The sequence below is a fragment of the Mustela nigripes genome, chromosome 2 (genome assembly GCF_022355385.1).
Source record: "Mustela nigripes isolate SB6536 chromosome 2, MUSNIG.SB6536, whole genome shotgun sequence".
In the NCBI taxonomy this organism is placed as follows: domain Eukaryota; kingdom Metazoa; phylum Chordata; class Mammalia; order Carnivora; family Mustelidae; genus Mustela; species Mustela nigripes.
The window spans coordinates 197,141,895-197,169,220 of record NC_081558.1 but is presented as its reverse complement, the minus strand read 5'-3'; the positions used below and the strand labels follow the sequence as shown (position 1 = coordinate 197,169,220).

The following is a 27,326-nucleotide window of genomic DNA, read 5'->3' as shown; positions in this document are numbered from 1 at the left end:
ATCTGATTTTGATTTCTGAGCCCTTTTTCTTTCTGGAGGGATCTGGCTAATGGATTATTAATTTTGTTAATCTTTACAAAGAACCAGCTCCTGGTTCCTCTGGTCTATTCTCTTCATTGTTTTGTTTTGGTTTGGTTTGGTTTTTGGTTTTTTTTTTTGTTTTGTTTTTTTAGTCTCTATTTTGTTTATTTATACATTAATATGTATTATTTCCTTCCTTCCACAGCTTTGGATTTTGTTGGTTCTTTTTCTAGCTCTTTAGATGTAAGGTTAGGTTGTTTATTTGAGACTTTTTTGTTTCATAAAGTATATCTGTATTGCTATGGACTTGCTCCTTAGAAACACTTGCTGCATCCCAAAGATTTTAGACTACTGTGGTTTCATTTTTGTTGTCTTCGTGTATTTTTTTAATTTCCTTTTTGAATTCTTTGTTCACCTATTCATTGTTTGATAGCATCCTATTTAACATCCAAGCATTTGTGTCCTTTCCAGATTTTTTCTTGTGGTTGATTTCCAGTTTCATATACTTGTGGTTGGAAAAAGTACTTGTTTTGTGTCCTAATGTATGGTTTTATTACTAAAGAGAAGTTCTCAGCTCACAAGAAAATTGAGAAGAAGATACAGAGAGTCCCCATGTATTTCCTGCTCCCACACATGCAGAGCCTCCCCTGTTATCAACAGCAATTGCCAGAGTGGTACTTTTGTTAACCAAAATTGAATCTACAGGGACACATCATAATCAACCAAAGTCCATATTTCAGCTTAGAGCTCACTTTTGATATTGTATGTTCTACAGAATTGGAAAAATATATAAAAACCTGTGTTCATTATTATAGTACCATATGGAGTATTTTCCATGCCCTTAAAATTCTCTGTGCTCTGACTATTCATCTCTCCCTCTTTCACCCAGGTGCCCCTGTAGCTTCTCTCCTTATTCTTTTGACATTGTCTTTCACAAAGCACAAGTACTTAACTTTAATTAAGTACAGCTTACAAATTATTTCTTTCCTGGATCCTGTCTTTTGTGTCATATGCAAACAGTCTTGCCATACCCAAGGTCATCTAAATTTTTTTATGTCATCTTCTAGGAGTTTTATAGTTGTTCATTTCACATTTAGGTCTATGACCTTTCATTCATTCATTCACTCATTCATTCTTAATGAACTGACAAAGGTAATTTATTTTACTTCTTTTTTTTTTTTACCCTAAGTTTTAAGCAATGATACTCTTTTCACAAATATGACTAATTATCAGGTAAATACAAATCAAAATTACAATGAGATATCTCTCATACATATTAGAATCACTATCCTCAAGAACACATGATATAACAGATGTTGACAAGGATGTAGAGAAAAGGGAGCCCTTGTGCACTGTTGGTAAGAGGGTAAACTAATACAGCCACTTTGAAAACAGTTTGTAATCCAACATTTCCACTTTGGGGTATATATCCCAAGGTAATGAAAACATGGTTTCATTACAGTTTACCATGTTTATTGCAGTTTTATTCATGATAATTCATTCCTTTTATTGTTAGCTAACATTGTGTCTGTCTTAATATCAAACAAAGTAGATTTCAGAGCAAAGAATTTTATGAGGGATAAGTAAGATCTTTTCACAATGATAAAGGGGCTAATTCATCAGGAAGACATATTTAAATATCTAAATATTTCTATATCTAATAATGAGCTTCGAAACAAAAGCAGCAAAAACTGAGAGAACTGCAAGGAGAAATAGACAAATTCACAACTATAGTTGCAGATTTTAACACCATTCTGTGAATAATGGATAGAACCAGGAGACAGAAAATCAGTAAAAATATAGAGCCCTTACATAGCATTATCAACCAAATTGACATAATTGATATTCATAGAGCCCTCCACAAAAACACAGCACCAAACACATTCTTTTCAAGTTTAGATGGAATATTTGCCAAAATAGATGATAGTCTGTGTCATAAAATAAGTCTCAATAAATTTAAAAGTAGTCAAGCCATAACAAAGTGTGTTCTCCGAACATTATTTGATTTTCACTTACCTGTTATGTACAATTGAAAATCACAATTATTGCTCAATTTGTAAAGTATAGAATACTTTAAAATCTGGATAAATGATAAAATAACTAATTTGAAATCTCCAAGAAAAATAGGTTATTATGAATATGTGTTTTTAGGTCTATGATCTATGAATAATTTCTTGTCAAGAGGAAGAGATGGAACAAAGACCATTTAAAAAAAAGGAGCCAGTTCTCTCCTTTAAAATATTACTGATTTTTAAATATACTGATTGTTTTAAGTAACAGTTTTTAAAAACATTCTTAGGGGGCAGAATTGGATTAAAAACCATTCCTTAGCACTCCAGAGTAAAAATAAGGTAGGTGATTATTTGAATTCGTTTTTCTCTGAATTTTGAATAGCCGGGCTTTAACATATATTTTATAATGTTGTTCCTTATATTTTATGTCAATATTTTATTTCTTACACTTAAGTACATCATCAGCAAGTATATTTTAAAGTTATATAGCTTACTCTATTAATACTGCTTTATTGCCAAATCTAATGTACATATGGAGAGCATAACCAGTTATATTCAGAGATTAATTTTAAATTCATCATTAATACATGTTGTCCCTTGATATGTGATGCTTAATGGAAAAAAATCAGAATAGGTGTTGCTTAACCTGAATTTGAATTTTGTTTCTGCCACTTCCCACATACATAAAAGCAAGAAAAAGCATTTCATTTTTCTACTGGTCAGAATTTTAGTTATAAAAGTAATGGGAATTAACAATGAGGTGTCTTGTACCTATATAAACTCTATTATTTATTTCATTCCATTCTATGATTTTCTTTCTGAGTGTAAAACCTCTTTCTATCTATTGCAACTTAAATATTTTGAGCCATTTCACTGCTTGGTAGGATATATATTACTTGCCGCTGCTAATCCATCATGCTTTTTGATGAAATCCTCTCTCATGGTGACTGGGTGGGCACAGAGTTTGGAAGTTGTTGTCATATTAACAAGAGTAATGCAAACAGAGGCTTGATAAATAATTGCACACTGGAATTTGTGCTCCTGAAAAACTCTCTAAAAGCCATTCACCACACTCTAAAAATCTTTGTACAGGACTGCAGTATGATTTGAAGCCCTGTGGAGAAAGACTTAGAGGATGAGAAAATGTTTTCCACATTCTAGTTTCCTCTGAGGGTCTAGCTGAATGCAATGGTGTAACTGACCTCAGCATATCTCTATGGCAAAAACATCAAATTAAGCAAAGTCAACACACAAAAAATCAGTTTAATAAAACGTGCTTGCTTTACCATTATATTTGGCAATGGCTTATAATGTAGATTGATGGACAGAGCATTAACCCCCAAAGGATGCCTGGGTCCCAATCCCTAAAACCTGCAAATATATTGCCTTACCTGGGAGGGGGAGGAAAAAAGGCTTTGCGGATTTGATTAAGTTAGAAGCTATGAGAAGGGGGGATTATATTGGATTATCCAGGTAGACTCAATATGATCACAGACTTTTCAACAAAAAATAGAAAGGCAGGTAGTATGAGTCAGAGAAGGCATGTTGATAGAAACAGAGGTTTGAGTGACACCGTTGCAGGCTTTGCAGAGGGAAGGATACTTTGAGTCATGGAATGTGGGCAGTCTTCATGTTATTAACTGAATATTTATATCCCCCCCTCACATTTTTATGTGGAAACTATAGTCTCCAATGTGGTGGTACTTAGAGGTGAAGCTTGTAGGAAGTAATTAGGGTTAGAGGTTTAGATGAGGTCATGAGAGGCCTTCATGATGAAGTTAATGCCTCATAAAAAGAGAATCATAAATGAGGTCTCCCCCCACTTTCTTCCTCTTCCCCTCCTCCTCTCCCTCTATCCCTCTGTCCACCCCTTCTTCTTTCACTGTGTGAATGCATACACCAAGGAAAGGCCATGTGGCATAACCAGAAGGAGGAACTTCACCAAGAACCCACCCATGCTGCCACCCTAATTTCAAACTCCCAGCCTCCAGAACTGTAAGAAATAAATGCTTGTTGTTCAAGCCACGGATACTTTGGTACCTCGTTATAGCAGCTTGAACTGACTAAGACATTCTAGAAGCCTCCAGACTAACACAATCCTGTTGGCACCTTTACAACTATGGAGTAATAAATTTGTGGATTGTTTTGTTTTGTTTTGTTTTAAGATTTACCTATTTATTGGAGAGGAAGAGAGAATCTTAAGCAAACTCCATGCTGAGCACAGAGCCCAGTGGGGAGGGAGGGTGGTGCCTGATGCAGGGCTTGATCCCGGGACCCTGGATCATGACCCAATTCAAAACCAAGAATCAGACACTTAAACAACTGTGCCACCCCCACGTCCTGGGTTTGCTTTTTAAGGTCACCAACTTCCTTGGTGCAGCAATAGGAAAGGAATACAACTCAGATAAGTAAAAGACAAACTGTAACTACAACTGGGTTACTACTAACGCACAACTTACACAAATTACAGCTTTGTGACTGGACAGGATCTAGAGGACTGAATGTGGGAAAGCTGCTAGAAGAGTTATTCTAAGACACTGGAGACAAAGAAAACCACGTTTATACTAACAGAACAATTAGGGAAACTGTTGCCTCTGATAAATTGCAAAACAGAAAATAAACTAATGAGTTTATGAATCTCACTAAGAAGATTGTCAGGCAGGATACTGAAAGTGGTATCTATCTTTATTTTCCTCTCAATTATGATAAGATCTTTCATGAGAAAGATGTGCTTACAAGATAGATACTCAAATTTTAAGCAGACTTTAGAGGAATTATTTTTTATCCAAGACTTTTCTCTCATTCCCACATTTAGAGCTGTCACAAGCTTCTCAAAACAATAAATGGCATAAGGATAAATATCAAATTAGTCTATTCTCAGTAAAACATAATCTTGACATCAAAAATCACTAGGGTGTCCTTTGTTTTGGTCACATAGAAATTTAAGGAAGTGCCTTATAGACCTTCTTAATTAGACAATAGGCTTTTGAGAATCTTAAAAGCATTATTTTATAGCACCTCATTTTGTAGCCCAACATAGAAAGACCATTGTCTTAAAAAAATTTGAGAGCATAGATTTTGTCTCATACAGGATTATAATTTGATACATTAAAAAAAAAAAAACTCACAGGGGCGCCTGGGTGACTCAGTAGGTTCAGCCTCTGCCTTTGGCTCAGGTCATGATCTCAGGGTCCTGGGATTGAGCCCCACATCAGGCTCTCTGCTCAGTGGGGAGCCTGCTTCCCCCCCTTCTCTCTGCCTGCCTCTCTGCCTACTTGTGATCTTTCTCTGTCAAATAAATAAATAAAATCTTAAAAACAAAAACTCACAGTTTTTAAAGTTGTATCAGCTTGAACTTAACGGGACTTGGTTTAGAAGAAAATAGATTTCTTCTTCTTTTTTTTTTTTTTTTTTAGATTTTATTTATCTATTTGACAGAGAGAGATCACAAGTAGGCATAGAGGCAGTCAGAGAGAGAGAGAGAGAGGAGGAAGCAGGCTCCCCGCCAAGCAGAGAGCCCGATGCAGGACTCGATCCCAGAACCCTGAGATCATGACCTGAGCCGAAGTCAGCGGCTTAACCCACTGAGCCACCCAGGTGCCCCAGAAAATAGATTTCTAAGTACTAGATATATTTGGCCAGGTAGCAAGACAAGAAATTTACTCAGCTACAACCACACATCATTTTCTACAGAAAAGGAAGAATTTCTGAGTTATCTTAAGAGCCACTGAAAGCAATGGATTAGGTAACCACTCCCAGGGAGAGTAGAATTGGATCTAAACCATGGAAAATGCACTATGCTAGAGGCAAAGGGAACTGGTAGTGTTTGATTTTCTGGGTTTCAAAATTTCTGTAGACACATTAATTGTTGAATTCCTCCATTTCCTCCCACTTTATTTTAAATGGCAATATCTATGTTATTTTTCTGTTCATGTCTCACAGTTGTCTGTAGGGTTTTCCGGGGACAGTTAAATGGTCTTCTCAGTGCCTCTATACTGAAAAAGTGCACCCAAGACACGATACATGAGGAGTCTTATTGATAGCTCAAATTTATTTAGTTGAATAAAATCTGAAATTTCAGCTCAATTCTCTTAAGCTGATGAAATACTGAAAATCTCGGGAAGGAGAGAAGTAAATTTTGCATGTGGAAAAGATGTGAAACACCACGGGACAGAAGGAGGATGTTTCCATATTTATAACATGGAGTATTGCTCAAATATACCATGCTCTTGTTACACCCCATTATGCTCACACATTGACTATGTGTTTATTCACTAGCTAAATATTACTAGTGTGATGATGCAAACAGAGTCTTGGTAAGTACATACACATCAAGACTTCCATTGTAGGGTTTCCTCTTAGAAATAAGTATCCACATGAGTGAACTCAACTACATCATATGGAGCAAAATATTTGCCAAGTTGAGTCAAGTTAACAGATATGGTCATGAAAAAAATACTATAGCGTTGATATATGTTTTATATGTTAATATATATCTTAAGCCATTAGGTTTTGGCTTGTCTACTTATTCAGCAAAAGATAACTGAAACAGAAGTAGAAGATGATGAAATGGAAAGCCATGCTTTCAACTTTTCAATGACTCCACTTTAACCTATTATTAAATAAGTTAATGAATTATTAAACAATCGGTTTATTTATGATTAGTCTCTAGAGAATGTGAAGTAGCTGTCTAATACAACTTATTAGAATCAGTGTTAAAATATGGCAGATATAGAGATAATCATGGCCACCATTTACTGGTATTTTCTGTGGTAGACACTGCATAGTTTTATTAATATTATCTCTATAAATCCTTATATCAACTCAGAGATGAATATTATCTGCTCTAGAACTAACCACATTTTATATGATGAAATGAAGGTTTAAGTTTTTACATAAATTGCTAAAGTTCAGAACTGGCAATAGGTTTAGAATTGGAATGGGAGCCCAGGTATATTCTAATTCTAATACCTGTGCTCTTATCTGTTTCCTAATATTACTTCAGTGATTTCAGTTCTATCCCTACTGCAACTTTGTGAAATTTTCTTCCCTCATTTTTTCTTCTGGTGAGTAAAGATATGAATCTCTTTGTTTTTGAATTAGTGAAAATTCTGTTTATGCTTTCCAGTGGGTGCTTCCACCAGAATTGTCAGGGGGTCTTCACATGGTCAGACTGGGTGATAAAACTTCCCCAACCCCCACCGAGAGATCTCTAGTATATGTTCCATCCACTTCTATAAGGGGGAACTTTACAGCTTCCTTCTACAACCCTCCACTTTAAAAATGATTCTTCTGAGAATGTTTGTAATGAATGTAATTGCTTGATTCCTCGATGTGATTGGACTAATTTTGGCAATCATTCTTTCTCCTATATGTCTCAGTCTTGCCAGGTCAGATTTAGACATTGACCATGCTTGTGCTATGGCAGATAAAGGAAGATAAAGAGATCTGCAGGTGAATGTGGAAATTCAAGGTTAAAGAAAAGATGTTGATGTGAACCGAATCATCAAGTTAATCTTTTTCTTTTCTGCCAAATACTAAGATATCTTAATACTAGAAACCTCTGTCTTTATAGCCTGTTGGATTAATAAAATGGCAGAATAAATTAAAGTTTGACTAAATTTAATATTATTCGAGTACAATAATATAGTTGCCTCCCCCCGCATCTCCTTCCCCCAAAAAATATTCTGTCTGTGGAAGATGAGTTGTTATCCAAGAAAATGAAAATATCCAAATGCATACATTTTATTTTGGAAAACAAATTTATGCCAAGGATAAGAACATATATAAGATACTTCACATAAAACAGAAAACATTATTTATGATTTAAGAACATTCTAACTTGGGTGTTGAAAATTCATTCAGAAAAATTCAATAAATTTAAAAAGAAATTTAAAGTGCTGACCCCATGTATGACATGTATCTTAGGATGCATACATTCATTACCTATATTACAGATAAAGAAAATTATAGTAGGTGATGGTCTAGGTTAGAAAGAAATATAATTCTCTAAAATATTAACAGTTACCGGATCCATTTTTATCGTGTATCAGAGACTTTGTTTATGCATCTTTCTCATGGTATATTTTGTATTTTAATAAAACTGTTCTTTTAATTAAATATAGGGTATTGACAGAACAAGAGCAATATATAAATTCCTTTTTTTCATTCTTTACCACCTATTTAATGTTATTTTTATTCTATATATGTATGTACTTTGTGATATTTGTAAGACTTATTTTGAAAATTTTTACCTTGTGAAAATTTGGTATTTGCTTTTTTTTCCTTCATTTTAAGAATAAGTTGAACTTTACACTGGTTAAAAAAAGGGAAAACACCTTATAAAGCATGTGAGGAATGATTAGATTCTCTTATTTTATATTTCATGAAGTCCTGCAAGAAGATAATCTATATAATAATGAGAAATAAAATTTCAGCATGAACTAGAAGTTTTTACCTTCTAGATTGCCACCCAAAATGTGTCTCCAATCCAATGGATCTCAAATTTCTGTGTGCATTAGGATTATTAGAAAGGCTTGTTAAAACACAAACTCCTTTACCTCCTCCCAGATTCTTCTGATTTAGGAGGTCTGTGATGAGGTCCAGAAACATATTTATTTCTAATGAATTCCCAGGTGCTAATGCTGCTGGGTGTAGGGACCACATTTTGAGAACCACTTCTTTTACCTACTGCTTATTATCGAAAGATTGCAACTCAGGGTAAGGCAAAATTGCAGAAAGCATTCTTCTTTTCTTCTTCTTCTTCTTCTTCTTCTTTTTTTTTTAATATATAGAGATTGGTTTGGAAATTCTTTAAAAATGATAATATCTGAAAAAAATGAAATATATGTAAGTCATAAGCTCACTCACTGCAGAGATGTTATTCAAAATAAACATAAATGCAACACTTTATTAAAGTAAAAGTATCTTTACTATTAATATACAAATGGTGAAGAGTGACAATTTTGATATACTGTAAGCCATACTTTCAATGTCTCTCATAAATACAAAACTTCAACATTTGCAGTATAATTTTTACAGTTTAGACATATATATACAGCATTTCATAGGGACATACCATATTGAAACAATAAGAAAACTTTATGGTAGCTAACTTAAGAATATAGGATTTGAATGGACATACACTTTAAAGAAAATACAAGTATGTTTTAATGCATACTGAACACAGCATAGAATTCATACACCAAAAGAAAAAAAAATAGTTTTTAAAACTTTATTTGTAAGAAGTTTACATATTCCTAACAGTTTAGAGGCAAAAATGCTAAACCATAAACATTCCTTTAAGAATTGGAACAAATATATTTGCTCTTAACAGTACCATTTATTGTATATAATGCATATTGTTCTTGAAAAAAAATCCTACCTGCAAAATTGAATATTAGGTTCTATGTTAAGTATCTCCTCTGCATTTCACTCGCCTTTCTCTTTGCATCAGTAAAATTGGCCTTAGTTTTTATCCAAGCAGTGTTCCCAGTCCCTAGCCCAGCACATTTCACACTAAAATCCTTCTTATCTACCCCAAATGTAGGAGGAGTTCAGTTTGCCTTTCTTGATTCTTTCAGTTCTTTTGTTCCTCTATTCTCATACGCCTGGCTGTGATTTGAAATGCTCCAAGTCATTGCATTGTTAATTTTTTCCTAAAGAAGGCTAAAACCAGATGCAACTTTTCATGTGTTATGTGTTTTTGTTTTTAGAAAAAAAAAAGGCAATATCAAATTTATATAACCAATTTTTATATTAATAATTATGAATATACTGTGGTCAAAATCCTAAAAATTATAGAAAAAATTAAAGTGGCAGCTAAGGTATTTAAGTTATTGATAAAATTCTATAGTGAATAATGAACTATTTTTAAGAATATTAAATGTGTTATCAAATAAATATTAAGTATTATATATAATATAAAAGTTTGGGAGGGGAGATAATCTATTAGCATTCTCATATAATGTTGTTAAACAGATGCATCTACATGGGTAAATGCAATTTTTAAAAAAGAGAGTAAGAGCATGGAAGGAAATTGTATTTGTTCAGCAAGTACTACATCTAGGCTCTTTTATAAGTTTCCCATTTACACATACGATTTTTTCATCTCAGAACATGATTAAGCCCATGAGTAGAATACTTTCTTGAAAGATTTTCATTTTAGGATGGAAGTACTTAATTTCTTTGACCTTCCATAGTTAAGTTTAGCATACCCTAATACTTCCATATGCAATTTCAGTGTAAGAGACAATGTAATAACTCTTCAAAGGATTAATACAAAGATTCAAATCTTTCCTCTCTACAGATAAATAATGAAAACAATTCATTTAAAAAAATAGCTTTATCTACTCCTAAAGTCTGTTGAGTAAACACTCTGGATATGATTGTGAGAAAGAACTCTATGAGCAACTAAAATTGGCCCTGAACATCACACTTCATGAAAACAAACTGTAACTTTAATAAGCAATTGTAATATGCTATTCTCATATTTTTCAAAATTAAGAAATGGAGATTATTTAATTATTTAAAAATTTAAAAATGGAGATTATTCTTTCTATTACTTCAGTTGTAAGTATTTTTATCAGTGGTTATCTTCCCATCATAAAGGATGATGTATGATCCCCAAATAAAAGCACAACAAGATAATGTAGACCCAGGTGACACTAAAACAATTTATCCTATCTTAAAATATCATCTGTTGTCATTGTCTCATAAATGGTAGAAATCAATTTTAACAATATCTAGAGTATTTATTATCTAGAACAACAATATAGACAAAATGAAATATATTTTATGTGTGCATCAAAAGAATTCTTTTGTCGTGAGTGAAAATAAGTTACATGGTATAATTTGTTATATTTAGATTTTGCATTTAAGGTAAAGTAATTCAAATTCAGCTTATTCACTAAATGTAAATAAGACAGTACCATTTAAGTGTCACAGATATAATCAAAGTACATCAATAGAGTTTGCAGGTTTTTTTCCTTTTAATGAAGCAGAATGTCATGCTAATCCAAAGGCACAAATACATCTTAATTATTTAAAATAAGAAACATAAAGGTATGTAAAGGTATGATTATAAAGTTACAATTAATTGTTGGTGCTCAAATAAATAATTTGATTAATAAAATCCTTCTATTTATATAAATGTTCAAATCAAAGACTAAGATTCATGTAAACTTTGTTGGATCAAATAGTCTTTGAAAAATGTTTTTATAGGTATTAATATTAAAAATAAGGGAAAACTAGAGAAACATTACATTAATGTTAGACATTAGCATCAATAGAATGGCAATAAATCAATCCACAAAAATAATAAATAAATTTTTAGAAGTCACAATTCTAAATTCTTTTGAAGAGCATTGTAAAATATGTAGACACATTAATTTGTGCCAGTTTTAGAAACAGAACATTTATCAAAATGCTGATATTACTATTCTTTCTTATATATTATTGAATATAGATTGTCATTGCCTAATTGCACATAATCTATCAAGAAATACCAATATTTTTAGCGATATTTTTCTTTGTTTAAATTAGCATAGGGTTCTGATAATTTAACCCTACTTATATTCAGTCAACTCTTTTGACATTTTATACTAACATTTAAGAGTACCCTCAAACAGTAAAAATAACATTTTTACAGTTTTATGGCATGTTTAATCTAGAATAAGAATGAAAAATAAGAACAGATTATCTCAGTTCTACTCATGTTTTACAATTTACTACACGCATTTCTTATTTGGAAACTTTTACAGATATAGTAAGTTGGAGCATTCCCTTGACATGTTATTATTATTATTATTTATTATTATTATTTTAATCACAGTATTGCCTTGCTCCTGCATGGCACAGATTTCAAGGACAAGAGATAAGGACCACTCAGACAACTGAAGCAGTGCACTTGAAACAGTCTGACTAAAATTAGTTTCAAATTATCTGTTAACCTCAGATCATTACTCCACATTAGTGGCAAGAAGTTTAATAGTATATATATGCATATGTGTGTGTGTGTATATATATATATATAAGTATATATATAAAAGAAATATTTAAGTAAATTGCTTTACATGGAAAGTCCAAAGAAATGAGACAGAACTTTCAAATTGAAGAAACACAAAAATATTTGTTCTTTATTATGATTTCTCTGCTCTTGAAGTATAGCACAAATATAATAATAGTAAACATGCTAAACTGGTTTCTCAGTTTTCCTAATTCTTTCACCATTATTAGTTTAAAGCCAGCCCTATCCAGGAAAGAATAGCATTCATGGCTATTGCTTTATGGACATTTTACTAAGCCTGTGAACTTTGCACAAACAAATTCAAGTACTTTGACTAGTTATAGTACATTGGTACAAAAGGGGAAAAAACAGTCAGATAAAGCAAACAGGTGATCAGACAAACATAACTTAAATAGCAACAATCAAATCTATCAAAAGACCAGTTGGATAATTTCTACTCAAATTGCTAGGTAGGGACAGGAATTCTTTTTCTTCAGAATACGCCAGAAAAAATACCAAGGGAGAGATTCCTGCACTATAATCCTGTGAATTATGGCAACAATGTTGGAGATATAGTGCACGAACATGCAGACGAACACATTCTGTCCTGCTAATGATTAAAGGTTTATAAAATTAGTTGGTTGTCTCTCCTTGCCTGACAGTTTCTAGCACTTTGTAAATAAAAGTGTTGATGAGTAGCATTAATATTTCATTGAACATATTCATCAAATTATCTCTTTAGAGAGACACATTAAGCAGGTTGCTCTGCACTGTTAAAACTCTCCTCCAATGTTCTATTGGTATGCATTCCCCAACCAGTCAATATTTGAGCTATAATACCACCTGAAAACGCTAAAGATTATGAATGTAATGGGGCCTAAAGAAACCTTTGGCTCTCTAGGGTAACAAATAATCTAAAACTTGCTCCCAAACGGTATGTATATTTATAATCATAAATATATTTATTTTACCATACATATGAGGGAAAATCATGTTTTAGTCTTTTACCTCTGGGAGCTTGCATAGCTTGGAAGTTAATAAGTATTTTATTGTGGTATAGGCCCTAACAAGTAACATTAGAAAGTTTGTGTTGAATAGCCAAGGAATTTCTTCAACCAAAGTTGTTTATCAAAATCTTAAAATGACTTCTAGCTACAACATCCAGAAGAAGATCAGATAGTGGCAATTCAGGTGTTTATCACTAACACTTCAATGGCATGTTTAAATGTTATTTTCTTCTTTGTTTAACCACTAAGGATTTTAATTTCCATTAGCCGATTACAGTTAATGATTGACCCGTAACACTGGGAAAATGAATATTTAAACAAAGATCATCTAAAACAATGGTCAAAAATATATCTGAGGATATGGTTTGAAGTATTTCAACACTAGGGACTTTTTTTTGATAAAATTATTTAAAAAGTAAAAGATAATCACATATCTATAAATATATCAAGACAACATTGATATTGTTACCATTTCAATTTACTTTATTTGAAGCTGAGGGCAGAAATCAATATTATTTTCACTTGCAATACATTTTCTTGTGTAATCCATTGTGAGTGATTATGGCATATATAAAGAGAGAGATTTACGGAATCTTTCTAATCTAATTTTACACACAACTAGTATTCATTCAAATGGGTAACAATTTTGATCTGGCACTTCAGTCTATCAAAAATTAACATTGAAGTAGCACTGTAACTATAACTTTAAAAGAATTTTCCAAAATTTCTCTCAATTTTTAATATCTGCTATAGATAATGGCTCCTTCAAGCCCAAGTTCCCTGAAATTCTCCTGATAAAAAGTGTACCCTTTATTAACTGTTTTTATCTTAAACTGAAATCCATGTTAATAATCTGTTTTCCCAAGATAGTATGAAAAACATGCAGGGCTTTCTTATACATTTAGCTCACAAAGCTTTTGTTTTCTTTTGTTGATTCTTAAACCCTAATTTGTTGGAGAGGTTGTTGGATGAAATATATAGTCCTAAAGAAACAGAGCACTTTTAACTGTATAACAAATTGCAGTATTTCAATCACAGAATCAAACTGTTACCCAAGAGTTGGTGCCAGTCAGGTCTCTATATTGAAATTCATAACAAAATAAACAACAACAATAACAACAACAACAAAAGGTAATGGACCATGGGCAGGGATATTTGATCATATGTATATGTGTACAAGCTATTCCAAGCTAGAAGTTTCCCAAGAAATTAAGGTCAATGGAATAGTTTTGGTCATAGGGTCACTGCAATCCAAATGCTCTGTGTAGCATTGTTCAAGCCTTTGTGATCTTGGTGTTATGCTTTGCTGTCGTCTTCTTTTGATTGTATGATGTCATTAGAAACCTTAATTTCTATAGTTTCTGGATTTAAGACTTCTTTTCCATTTTCTTCTTTTAAAGGCAATTTTCTGGAAGGAAATAAAAAAATAATGAACTTCATTTTCTAAGGCAATTTGAGTGTTATTCCTTAATACTAAATTACTGTCTTACAGAAGGCAGTGTCTATAATTTTTAGAAAAAAATTAGATTTGTTAAAGTCATATCAAAATGATAGAAAAATAATTAAGTAATCAGATAATATTGTCCTTTGTAAAAATGTGATGTACTTCAGAGTGATGAATGAAACAATGTATCTATCTGTAGATGCACCACATCATTCACTATAGAGTGATTTGATTTGATAACCAGTTATTGATACAGAAAATAGAATGGTTTGGAATCTAAACAAGACAGCATCTTTATATGTCAACTAGATGAGTTACTAGTACCTAAGTTTTTTCAAATAAAAGTCCTTAAGAGTTGGGGCACCTGGGTGGCTCAGAGGGTTAAAGTCTCTGCCTTCCGCTCAGGTCATGATCCCGGTGTCCTGGGATTGAGCCCCACATCGGGCTCTCTGCTCAGCAGGGAGCCTGCTTCCTCCTCTCTCTCTGCCTGCCTCTCTGTCTACTTGTGATCTCTGTCTATCAAATAAATAAATAAAATCTGTAAAAAAAGAAAAGGAAAATTCCTTAAGAGTTGCTACCATGTTCTGTTACATACTTCAAAAGCTGTATTCTAATTCCATATTCAAAAGCTATATTCTAATTCTGAATTAGCTATATTCTTTGGAACTTGATGAAAGTATGTATTTCAGGACTTTCCCACTTTTCTACATTTTCTGTATACGTTTTCTTTAATTAACCTCTTTCACTATTTTTTTTTGTTGTTATTTCTGTATCAATTATGAGTACATTTTTTGAGTTGCTACCAATTAAAATCTATTAAGGAAAATAAGCTTTCTTTCTTTTTCTCTTTCTTTCTTTCTTCCTTTCAGATTTTATTTATTTATTTGAGAGAGCAAGATCAGGTAAAGGGGAAGAGGAAGAGAGGGAAGCCAACTTCCCACTGAGTGAGGAGTCTGACGCAAGGCTGGATCCTAGGACTCTGGAATCATGATCTGAGCTGAAGGCAGATGCTTAACTGACTGAGCCACCCAGGTACTGCTTTATTTCTTAATGATAGCTTCACAACTCTTACTATGATGACAATGATGCAAGATACGTTTTTTTCTACCAGTTTTGAATTCAATAGTTTATAATTACTCCTTATGTACACAGCTTTGGGGTTAAAATTTCCCCCCAGACAAGATATTTTTTCCACATAAAAAAAAAATTCAAGTTCAATTCTGTAATTTAATGTCACCATTTCGTGGGGTAGTGAACGTTACTATGCCAGTTTCTCCAGAATTTACTTGTAATTTCTTTTCTATTTTTGAATGGGAAGAGCAAGCCATTAAATTCTGAAGATCAAAGCTATTATGTGAAAATTAACCAGTCAAAAGTAAGTCATGGTAAAAGTTACTATGACCCATTCCTGGTAATGAAATAGCATCTACTTTGTACCTAATAGGGCATGTTCTTTTATGTGTATTATAAATAATGTCTTCACAGTTCTTCCATTCTTCAGTTTGGTAAACTTTGATAAAAAAAAAAAAGTAAAACCAATGTGTCACCTCTAAGCAGCAAACTATAGAGAAATATAGAGAAATTTAGAGCTTGGATAAGAGGTTATCATGATGCTTAATATATCTCTTACTCAAATAATTATAACACTGGAATTAACCAGTGTTTTCAAATATTTATTAGATGATGAATTTTTGCATATAAAATTTTCACTACGTCAATTTACGTTAAATTGGTTTTTTAAAAATTACAGTTAATTTTATTATTTTTTATTGACTATTTTCTATAATTGAGGGTTGGAGTAGTTATTGATCATCTTTTTTGTTTTGTTTTATTTTTTTTGCACAATATTGCCCTGTCACATGTAAAGGCATTTTCTTAGCTAGTTTTTTGTCTGGTTTGGTTTGGTTTGCATTTTTAAGTTTATATATATTAAGTTTATATATGCCTATAGGTAGTTTATATGTACCTAGTTCTTGGCTAGTTTTCATATATAAATATAAATACACACACACACACACATACACACCCCTCCCTAGTTCTTGGCTAGTTTACATACACACCAATATCTCATTGTAGATGTTAATCAATAGATAGATATTTGATTTATTTACATTTTTTAAAATACTTTTATTTATTTATTTATTTATTTACTTATTTGGCATAGACAGAGAAATCACAAGTAGACAGGGAAGCAGGCAGAGAGAGAGGGGAAAGCATGCCACCTCCTGAGCATAGAGCCCAGGATGCTAACTGAGATCATGACCTGAGCCAAAGGTAGAGGCTTAACCCTCTGAGCCATCCAGGTACCCATTTTATTTATTTACTTGTTTGTTTGTTTTATTGTGTAAAATTTTGCTTCATTGAAAAGACTTCTAAAACTATAGAACCCACCATATAAAAGCTGCCTCCACCAGAGGAAACTTCCATTTAATAGGTAATAATCTCTAAATGGCATGACCTGAGGATTTATATGGAAAATTTAGCTGCAGAGTAGTACTTTGTATTTCTCTAAATAGTAATTATTTCAGCCCCTTGAGAGCACATAAGCAGGCATTTCTGAAACAAGTTGTTTTTTTCACTTGTGACACACTCAACCTTCCATTTAGGATGAGAAGCCTAATCAAATTTCTCTGCAAGTGAGTGTATGCTGGTAAAGAAAAAAAAGATTCTTAAACAAACAAACAACAATAAAATTTAGAGGTAATTTTAGCCAACAGTATTTAAAGAAAAGTGTTATAGTCATGGTTTTGTTTGTATTCAATATATTCCATAGAATACTATTTTCACTCCTTAATAATACCTTTGGCTTTAATCATTTTAACTTTCATGTTGCCTGAATATGATCTTTGCACATGTTCATCAGTTTTGCAAATTTAACTGAAATATCTGCTATGGCTATGATGGAGCTCTGATGGGCATAGAAAGAGGTAAGTTATATAATCTTGAATGGAGAGCAAACATCATTTCCTATGTGGACATTAAAATGAAAGACAATTTAACAGTATCTCTTTTTCCAAATGAATATTCTTTCCTTTCAAAGTAGATTGTGTACATATTCACATTATCAATTTTTATTTTAAATTGTGATATTCTTATTCAGAGTAATGGCCAATTTCCTGACCCTTTTTTATTTCAATAAAAATCACATTTTGAGGGCACCTGGGTGGCTCAGTTAGTTAATCGTCTTGCTTTCAGCTCAGGCCATGATCCCAAGGTTCTGGGATCAAATTCCACATTGGGCTCCCTGCTCAGCAGCGAGCCTGCTGCTACCTCTCCCTCTGTGGTTCCCCCTGCTTGTACTCTCAATCTTTGTCTAATAAATAAATAAAATATTTTTTTTAAATCCTATTTTGAAAGTGTCAGTTTCTTTTTTAAAAAATATTTATTTTGTTTAAGTTTTATTTTATTTTATTTTTGTTTGAGAGAGAGAGAGAGTGCACGGAATGAGAGAGCACAAGCAGGGCCAGGGCAGAGGGAGAAGCAGATTCCCCACTGAGCAAGGACCCAAAAGCCAGACTCAATCCCAGGACCCTGGGATCATGACCTGGACCAAAGGCAGACACTTAACCGCTGAGCCATCCAGGTGCCCTTTATTTATTTATTTTAGAGAGAGAGAGAGTGCATCTGTGAGTGGGGGAAGCGGGAAAGGGCAAAGGGAGGGGAAGAGAGAATCTCAGGCAGACTCCCCATTGAATACAGAGTCTGAGACAGGGCTCAATCTCATCACCCTGCGGTCCTGAGCTAAACCGAAATCAAGACTCAGAGGCTTAACCTTAATTGACTGACTGTGCACCCCAGATGCCCTGAAAGTATCACTTTCTTAAGAGTAAAATAAATGTAAGAAAATCCAACTCTAACATGGGCCATCTTTTTGACATTTTTACATAAAATTATAAATATATGTTTGAATAGTAGATTTTCTCTGGCATTGATACAAAATTTTCATGTGTAATGTTTCCCTAGAAAATGGTTTTTGATATTCTCATTTATTTTCTCTGAAAAAGAAACACTTTTCTATAAATAATGTTATTTGTATATATATGCTACAAGTAATGATAAGATGTTATTATTTTATAAATATTTATCTAAAAATAATTAAGCATCTGAAGCTACTTACTCAGGTTCTGTTAGTGGTGTGGTTTCATTTGGCTCATTTACTGGGCTCCCATCCTCATGATTAGTGATTCTTTCATCCTCTGTCCTCATCTCCACTATTGGTTCTTTTGATCCATCTTTCCTAGAAAAATAAACGAACAAAAAAAACCTTATTCATGTAATGTAAAAATGGACACATTATGAAACATAGTTTAGAATCTACACTTAATCCCATCTCCCCTCACTAAAACCCAACATGGTCAGATTAAGAATACCACTAAATTTTTTTTCCCATTAAAATTCATCTCACCCACATAATTTTCACTCAGAAAAAAATAGAAAGTAGAAATTCCATTTATCTAAGATTTTTTTTCATCAAAATTGTGTTAATGTTTTGCAGAAGTCCAAATTTTGTCTTTTTTATTTTTTTAAAGAATTTATTAATTATTTGATAGACAGAGATCACAAGTAGGCAGAGAGGCAGGAAGAGAGAGAGAGAGAGAGGAGGAAGCAGGCTCCCTGCTGAGCAGAGAGCCCGATGAGGGGCTTGATCCCAAGACCCTAAGATCAACTTGAGCCGAAGGCAGAGGCTTTAACCCACTGAGCCACCCAGGTGCCCCAAGAAGCCCAAATTTTAAATGTGATCACGCAGTTTACTTTGGGAAATAAATAAAAAATACTATGTTATAGGAAATTATGACATGAAGTAGCTGTTCCCCCAACTAGCCATATGCTTTAGGTTTTTTTAATTTGAAATATAACATCAGAAATATTGTTTCTATATTAAAATTTAGAAGATAAAATTTATATATATGAGACGTTTTATTGCTTTAAGTGTTTCTATGAATTATATGAATGATTTTAACGATATGGTGATATTGACTTTACATATTCATGTTTTCAAGAAAATAGTTTACATAAAACAATATTATATATGCATGATGTTTTCATTTGTAATTTCAAATTCTTGTCATCATTATTGGATTTTTAAAATATGAAAATAAGTATAATTTTATATAATTGTGAAATTTTTGTAAAATTAGAAAGTTTACTGCAAAGTTTCATTCCTTAATAAATGAACAAAAAGAAAGAAAAATAAGGAAAGTATTTAGTGATGATAAAGGATAAAGTGAGATATAAGTATCGGGAATGATATCCTCATAATATAGATTATAATTAAAGGGCACATACAAAAAAAAAATGTAAGGGAGGGATAGGGGTCCTCACCTACCCAGGTACATAGTCTTACTATACAATCCTGCGACTGTATAACAAATTTCCCAAATGAAATGAAAACCTATGCCATGTAAAAATCTCCACATTAATGTTTATAGAAGTTTTATTCATAATTGCCCCAAATTGGAACCAACTAAGATGTCCTTCAACAGGTCAATGGATAAATAAACTGTGGACATCCACACAATTAGATATTATTCAGCAATGAAAAGAAATGAGCTATCAAGTCACAAAAAACATGGGAGAACTTTAAATGCAATTGCCAAGGAAAATAAGCCAGTCTGAAAAGGCTATGTACTATGTATTCCCAAATACATTGCATTCTGTAAAAAAGCACAGTTACAGAGAAAATAAAAAGATCAGTGTTTGCCAGGGGTTCAAGGTGAGAGAAGGAGGTAATGATGGAGCACTGGGCACATTAAATATATTTAGTATTGTAATGATAGATATATGACATTAAAATTAGTTCTTAAAAATCAAGTATACTAGCAGTACCCAACAAAGAAATTAAACAAAAAAATAACCCCAACAGTGGCACAGATCTTAAAAATGCTGACTCTGTAGGTCCTTCACATATAAGCACATTGAAATCTGAAGAGTCAGAAATGGAAGAAAATCTAGAACTCTATAATTCAGAATTGGTAGTGAACAACCCTTTATACCTCTAAAATGCAAATATTTGTGAGAACTGGCAATTAGGAAATGTTCATCAACCTGAATAGGGACTTCAAGGAAGCAAGATCTCTATAGTAGTAAAGATAATTAAAGAGCCCACCACAATTAAATTTTAGTTTGATGATGTTTTGTTTGCTGTTGTTATTCTGCAATTGATTCTTTTAAACAATTCTTCATAATATCAATGCTATTAATGACATAGATGATGATACTGCTTGGAAAAATGTGGCTATTGATGATTCTGAGCAAAACAGTGACTCAAAAGGTTGGATTTTATGTTTAATTATATTAACAACAGGTGCAGATCTATGGGTATGGATTAAACAAAACAGAATGCAAAAAAAATAAGATGGCGGATTTGGATTTTAATTGTATACTCCTTATTGAAAATGTTAGCAAACCACTATAAACTGGAAATGATAAAATAGATATTACTAAAAGGAAGTTAAAGTGTTATAAGAGAACATGATGCGTTGTCTTAAAATCCTTATTTTTGTTTTTAGTAATCTTTTACATTTTTAACTAACTGGTCTATTCATATATTATAGAATTCTTCAAAAGATATATAGAGAAAAGTATACCTCCCTGTCATTTCCTGTTTACGGGATATTTAGTTACCTATCATAAAGACAAGGACACTTTCAAATTGTGTGTTCCAGAGACATTCCTTCTATTCATATACTAGCATATATGCATACAAATGCAAGGAGTTACTTTTAAACAAATGGTACATACTGACTGAATATAATTTTGCCTTTTCAAAATACTAGAATATTTAGAGCTGCCTATTCTTTTTCATGGCACATATTATCCCATCATATGTATGCACCACCATATATTTTGCTAGTGTCCAACCAACAGACATTTAGGTTGTTTCCAATATCTTCTATTACAGTAAATACTACAAGGAGTATTAAAATGCATATTTTTTAAAGATTTTATTTATTTATTTGACAGACAGAGATCACAAGTAGGCAGAGAGGCAGGCAGAAAGAGAGAAGGAAGCAGGACCCTGGGATCATGACCTGAGCTGAAGGGAGAGGCTTTAACCCACTAAGCCACCCAGGCGTGCCTGAAATGCATATTTTACTTGCCCTTCGGTGATAATATCTGAAGCACACTAATAATTTACATGAGTCTAATTCCCATCCTTTATAAATTATATTTAATCATACTTGAAGTGATATCAGAATTATTACTGATATTTTCTGTGGAATTGTAAAAAGTGATAAAGCAATATTTTATTTAAATTGTCATAAAAAAGTATGCCATGGTTTATGGACAATTCACAATGTATAGACTGGTAAAAACTAAATAAATTCCTGCCAGGTTTCTAGAACTGATTATTAAGCAAGAAATGACAAGCAGAGCAGAATAGTTAAGAGGATATGCCCTGGGACCAAACTAGCTGACTCTCACTAACTCACTGCATAAGCATTTCTCTGTCCTGTTGCCTGGATAGTAAACCAGAGATGATAATGACACCAAATTAATTTCTACAGTTTTTAGAATAGTGCCTGACATTAATTAAGCAGGACATTGATTAAGCAGGACTTAATCAATAACTGTCTTCAGTATTCTAGGAGGGCAAGAAGACAAGGAGGATTTAGTGCTCGGAAATACATTACTAAAACTTGCAACTTAAACAAATGGAGGGAAAACAAAACGAAAATATCTCAAAGCACGTAAGAAATAAATATTTATAAAATTCATAAGTTTTGAAATAAAAATGGAAAGATTCATATAATTAATGGCATCAAAAGCAAAATTCAAAGTTTGGGATAGACTGGGGAAAAATATTAGCAACAAATACAACATCAAATAATTAAGGGTCACATTATATAATTAGAAAGTAAGAGAAAAGTTGAATAACTCCATGGACATGTGTGCAGAATATGAACAAGAAATTCACAAAAGAGGGGTGGCTGGGTAGCTCGGTGGCTTCAAGCCTCTGCCTTCGGCTCAGGTCATGATCCCAGGGTCCGGGGTTTGAGCCCCACATCGGGCTCTCTGCTCAGAGGGGAGCCTGCTTCTTCTTCTCCCTCTCCCTCTGCTTGCCTCTCTGCCTACTTGTGAGCTCTGTCTGTCAAATAAATAAATAAAATCTTTAAAAAGAAAAAAAAAAAAGAAATTCCCAGAAGAAATAAAGTGACCAAAGTGGAATCATAAAACAAATAAGTTCAGAATTTACCTGGATCAGAAAAATGAAAATTTTAAATGGTATCTTTCACTTATTATATTAAGAAATAAAAATTGATAATATTTAGTGTTTGAGAAACTATATAGAAATATATATTCTCTGATTTTATTAGGAGTATGAATGAGTATAGCATTTTGTGGGCAATTTGTCAGTATTTTTCAATTTTGATTTACATTCCATGTCTAAGAACATAATGTACATTTACAATAAGATTTATGTAAAAGTTAAATTCAAACCACATATCATACTTTAATATGATAAAATATTGAAAGTTTCACCCAAATTGTCATGAAAGACAATGATAAATGCATTATGGTATTTGATATTGTGGGATACTACTTTATTCTGTGGATTTTTTTCCATCTTTATTCTCTTTGCTTTTTTGTTTTTTTTTAGAGAGAGGTGGGGAGGGCCAGGGAGAGGAAGGGAGAGAGACAATCTTAAGCAAGCTCCATGCCCAGCGCAGAGCCCAACATGGGGCTCTATCTCATGACCTGATATCATGACCTGACCTGAATTCAAGAGTCGGATGCTTAACCCACTTAGCCACCCAGGTGCTCCTCTGTTTTCTTTTAAGTTTTGGTATCTTCTATTAAGATCTCTTCAAAGCTCAGAGATTCTTTTTTCAGCCATGTGTAGTCTACTAGTAAGATCGTCAGGGGCATTCTTCATTTCTATCAGGATCTTTTTGGTCTCTAGCATTTCTTTTGGATTCTTTTTCAGAATTTCCATTTCTCTGCTATGGCCCATCCCTTCTTGCATGCTGTCCTACAGTGTTCTCACCATATTTATCATATACTTAAAAAAAAAAATCTTGGTCTGATAATTCCAACATCTCTGCCTTTTTTTGAATCTGGCCCTGATGCTTACCTTATCTTTTGCCTTGAGTATACCTTATAGTTTTCTTGATATTGGGACATGATGTACATTTTAGAAGGAACTGCTAAGTATAGGCATTCAGTAATGTGGTGGTAAAGTGGGGTGTGGAGAGAGTACCTTCAATAGTCCTGTCATTAGGCCTCAGTCATTAGTAAGTCTGAGCCCCTGGACTCTAAACTTCACAATTTCTTCTCAGGGTCACCCCTCTTAAGTGAGTCAGGATGGCTGGAGTGGACTGGAGTTATGCATTTGCCTTCCCTCATGTGGCAGTAGAGGAAGCTGGTTTGGATATCTCTCTGTACATTGAAAGGGCATTTTCACACACACACACACGTACATTTCGGCTAGTTACTTTCTATTAGTTTTCAATATTCTATTTCCTTTACATCCTAAGTTTAACCAGGAAAATCTTTTTTTTTTTTTTACACGTAGCATTAAAAACTACTTATTTATTCATCCATTTGATTGTTTTTTAACTGATATGTTTTTCCCAGCAGAATAAAAGCTAGATGATGAAAGGGACTAGTTTACTTTTCCTCATAGTTATATCTCTATGGCTTAGAACAGTGCTTGACTATGTAGGTGTTCAATAAATATTTATTAGCTCAAATTAATGCTTGGGTGAGCAAGAGTATAAGCATAGTTTGATAAAGTAGAAATAATTCACTATTTTTATTAGATAAAAGAGAATGCAAGATAAATGTAAGTTTAATTTAAATTTATTAGAGCCAAATAATGGAATATTCTAGAACTTTACCTGAAGACATTCTGTATGCCACTGACTTTAATTTCTCTTTTCTGGAACTTGATATTCTTTAAACAAGAATATTCTAAGTGTGTAATTAACATACTATATAATAAATCTGCATAGTCCTGTAATTGTAATAACATGAAAGTACTAGTCTAAGCATACTTCCGATCATGTTTAGAGGCCAGTAGAGGTCAATCCATCAAATCAGCTATATTCTATTTCCCATTGTGATTTTATATAATATTTTTGAAAAAAATATGTACAATATTTTCCCAATTCAAACAATGAATTTTTGAAAAAGAGTTGAAAAGCATTTTCCCAAAGCAGGGGAAATGATGATGTAAAAAGTTATGATGGATAACAAACACAGAATGAACTCCATGCTTTCATCTTCCCAATTCTTTAAGGTTAATTAAACCCAGCAGGACCTACAAACCAAAGTGTTGATGGATAAATTACCAATTAATAGAGTGAAATAAAAATAAATGACAGAACTTGAATATACCTCATTGTTTTGCACATAGTCACCAATATCCCTCCAGTTAATTAAGAGAAAAACATGATTTCTCTTTCTTTCACCCCAGAGTCAAATCAATCAACAGTAGTTGACTCTACCTCAGCTATCTCTAGACTCCATACATTTGTATATGACCACAGAACCAATACTTTGGTCCAAAAGAATATAATTTTTTACCTGGAGTATTTCAAGATCCTCCCACTAACTCTCTCTGATTCTAAATCTTTCCTCTACACCTATCAACCTTCCAGTAATTCATTCTTCAAAAGTAGCTAAAGTAATCCTTAAACACTTATTGGGAATGCCCTGGTCGCTTAGTCAGTAAGTGTCTGACTTTTGGTTTTGGATCGGGTCATGATCTCGGGTTGTAAGATCAAGGTCTGGATGGAGCCCTGTGCTCAGTGTGGAGTCTCCTTGGGATTCTTTCTCTCTCCCTCACCCTCTGCCCTCTTCCAGCTCTCTCTCTCTCTCTCAAATAAATAAAATCAATGTATCAATCTATACATATATTTTTTTTCTCAATTTGTGAAAAAAATTAATATTGAGTTTGGTATATATTTATTTAGTTAATAAAACAATGTAAAAGCACAGCAGGTAATTAAAAAGCAGAATTTGTTCTAATGAGGAAAGTAGGAGATACTGGATTGTGAATTGATCCCACTCTATTTGCTATGGCACACATTACTATTCCATTCAAGTGTGAAGTAGAGCCTGATTTGTTTGTTCTTTGTTGTGTTCTGTGTCCAACAAGTAAGTAGGTGGCATTTTGATTGTGAAATGAATCTAATGTTTTTTTGAAATGAAAATGTATGTTACCTAATTTAGCATCCCATGAAGTGAAAATATCCCTTATAAAGAATCCATAAGAAGTAATCGTGGATGAATTGTGTAGTAGAATTGAAATAGGCTTAGAGATATAAACAAAACAAACAAACAAACATGAAACAATGCAGCTTGTAAAGAATAGATTCTCCTATATTGCTAAGCCTAGAAATTAATACACGAGGTCCTACATGCCTAAATGTATGTACAGAAAAACAAATAAAAATGACTCAACAATAAAAATAAATGACTTACTGATAAACAGAACACCATGAATGAATCTTAAAACATGACTGAATGAAAGAAGCTAGACATAAAAAGAGTAAACATTACAAGAATCAATTTCTATCAAGTTCTATAAAGCTAAAAATTATTTATGATGAAAAACATCAGGGTAGTAGTTCTGTGGGACAGGGGGAGGAATATGAGTTGTCTGGGTAGAAACATTAAAGAAATTTTAAGGATGATGCTAAGTTTCTGAATTTTGGTAAGGCTTAGGTTGTACAGATATGAACATTTGTCAAAACTCATCAAACAGAATATTTTATGCATTTTACTCTATGCAAGTTTTACCTAAAGAAAACATTAACAAATTTTGAACTGCATGCAACGATAGGCAAGTTGAACTGTGTAGGGGTTAAGTGTATGGATACCTTTGAAATGCAAGTAAAATAATGGATTGAGGGACAGATAAATATGGGATAAGAGAAATATAATGAAATATTTTTTATAGAATCCAAGTAGTTGATAAATGGTTGTTGACTATAAAATTCTTTTAACTCTGTTGTATGTCTTAGACGTGTTACAGAAAGAGTGTAATATTTAAAAAAGTAGAGGAAATGTTCTTAATTCTTAAGAATAGTTATTTTTGATTACAGGTTTAATATACACACATATGTATATGTATACAAACACACATACACATATACATTGTGTGTTTATATTACATGTGAGTACGCATGCTCTCCTGTGCCTTCTAACTTGTCTTTACATTGAGCCTATTGTACTTTTGAGATTAGATTCAAATCTAGCAAAACACCACTGAACAAAACAAAAAGTATTTAAACCTCCTGCTAGCTGCCCTTTTACATGAGAAAGGACTTTTCTATATAATTCAGCTCTATGTATTTTTGGGGAATTCATATTCTAATTGAATGAGATGCCAACAGAGAGTGCAAAATTCTAACATATAGTCAGCTTTTGATCAAAATTTGGAAGATTAAGTACAGAATCCATACTAATGTATTGCATAGCTCATACAACAGCTCTATTCAACCTTGAAACTTCTATGTAGTGATCTCCTGCATTTGAAGGAATTGCCATAATTACATTTTTACTCAGTTTACCTGTTTTTAACTCAGATTACTGCTGGTGTCCTTCTTTTATTCAGTATAAACTGAAAAATGGTAGGAGAAATCATAAATACATTTGTACTACTGTCTGTATTTCTATTTTTTTTCTAATTCTATTTAAATCATAACAGTAATTATTTTTTTGGTGTGGATCCTATTTTTAGATTTATTTCTTAATAGTCTGTTTTCAAAAGCATTTGGCTCTCTAACATGTTATATTTAAGGTCATGAAGGCTTAAAGTCAGAAAGCAGACAGTTCAGTGTCCAAGGGTCTTAGAGCCAAGCTCTTTGCTCAGAAAAAAAGTCCGC

At 32.8% G+C, this 27,326-nt stretch overlaps 1 protein-coding gene across 1 annotated transcript in view; it reads right to left on the bottom strand.

The window, feature by feature from the left end:
- Positions 1 to 12,114: 12,114 nt before the first annotated feature.
- NCAM2 (neural cell adhesion molecule 2) overlaps positions 12,115 to 27,326 on the bottom strand; it is a 514,996-nt gene continuing 499,784 nt past the window's right edge. Inside the window, exons 17-18 of the mRNA XM_059392179.1 lie at positions 18,608 to 18,727; positions 12,115 to 14,454 (exon numbers count right to left, since the gene is read on the bottom strand). Coding sequence (XP_059248162.1) covers positions 14,343 to 14,454; positions 18,608 to 18,727 — 232 coding nt within the window. The 3' untranslated portion in view covers positions 12,115 to 14,342. The remainder of the gene's footprint in view (positions 14,455 to 18,607; positions 18,728 to 27,326) is intronic.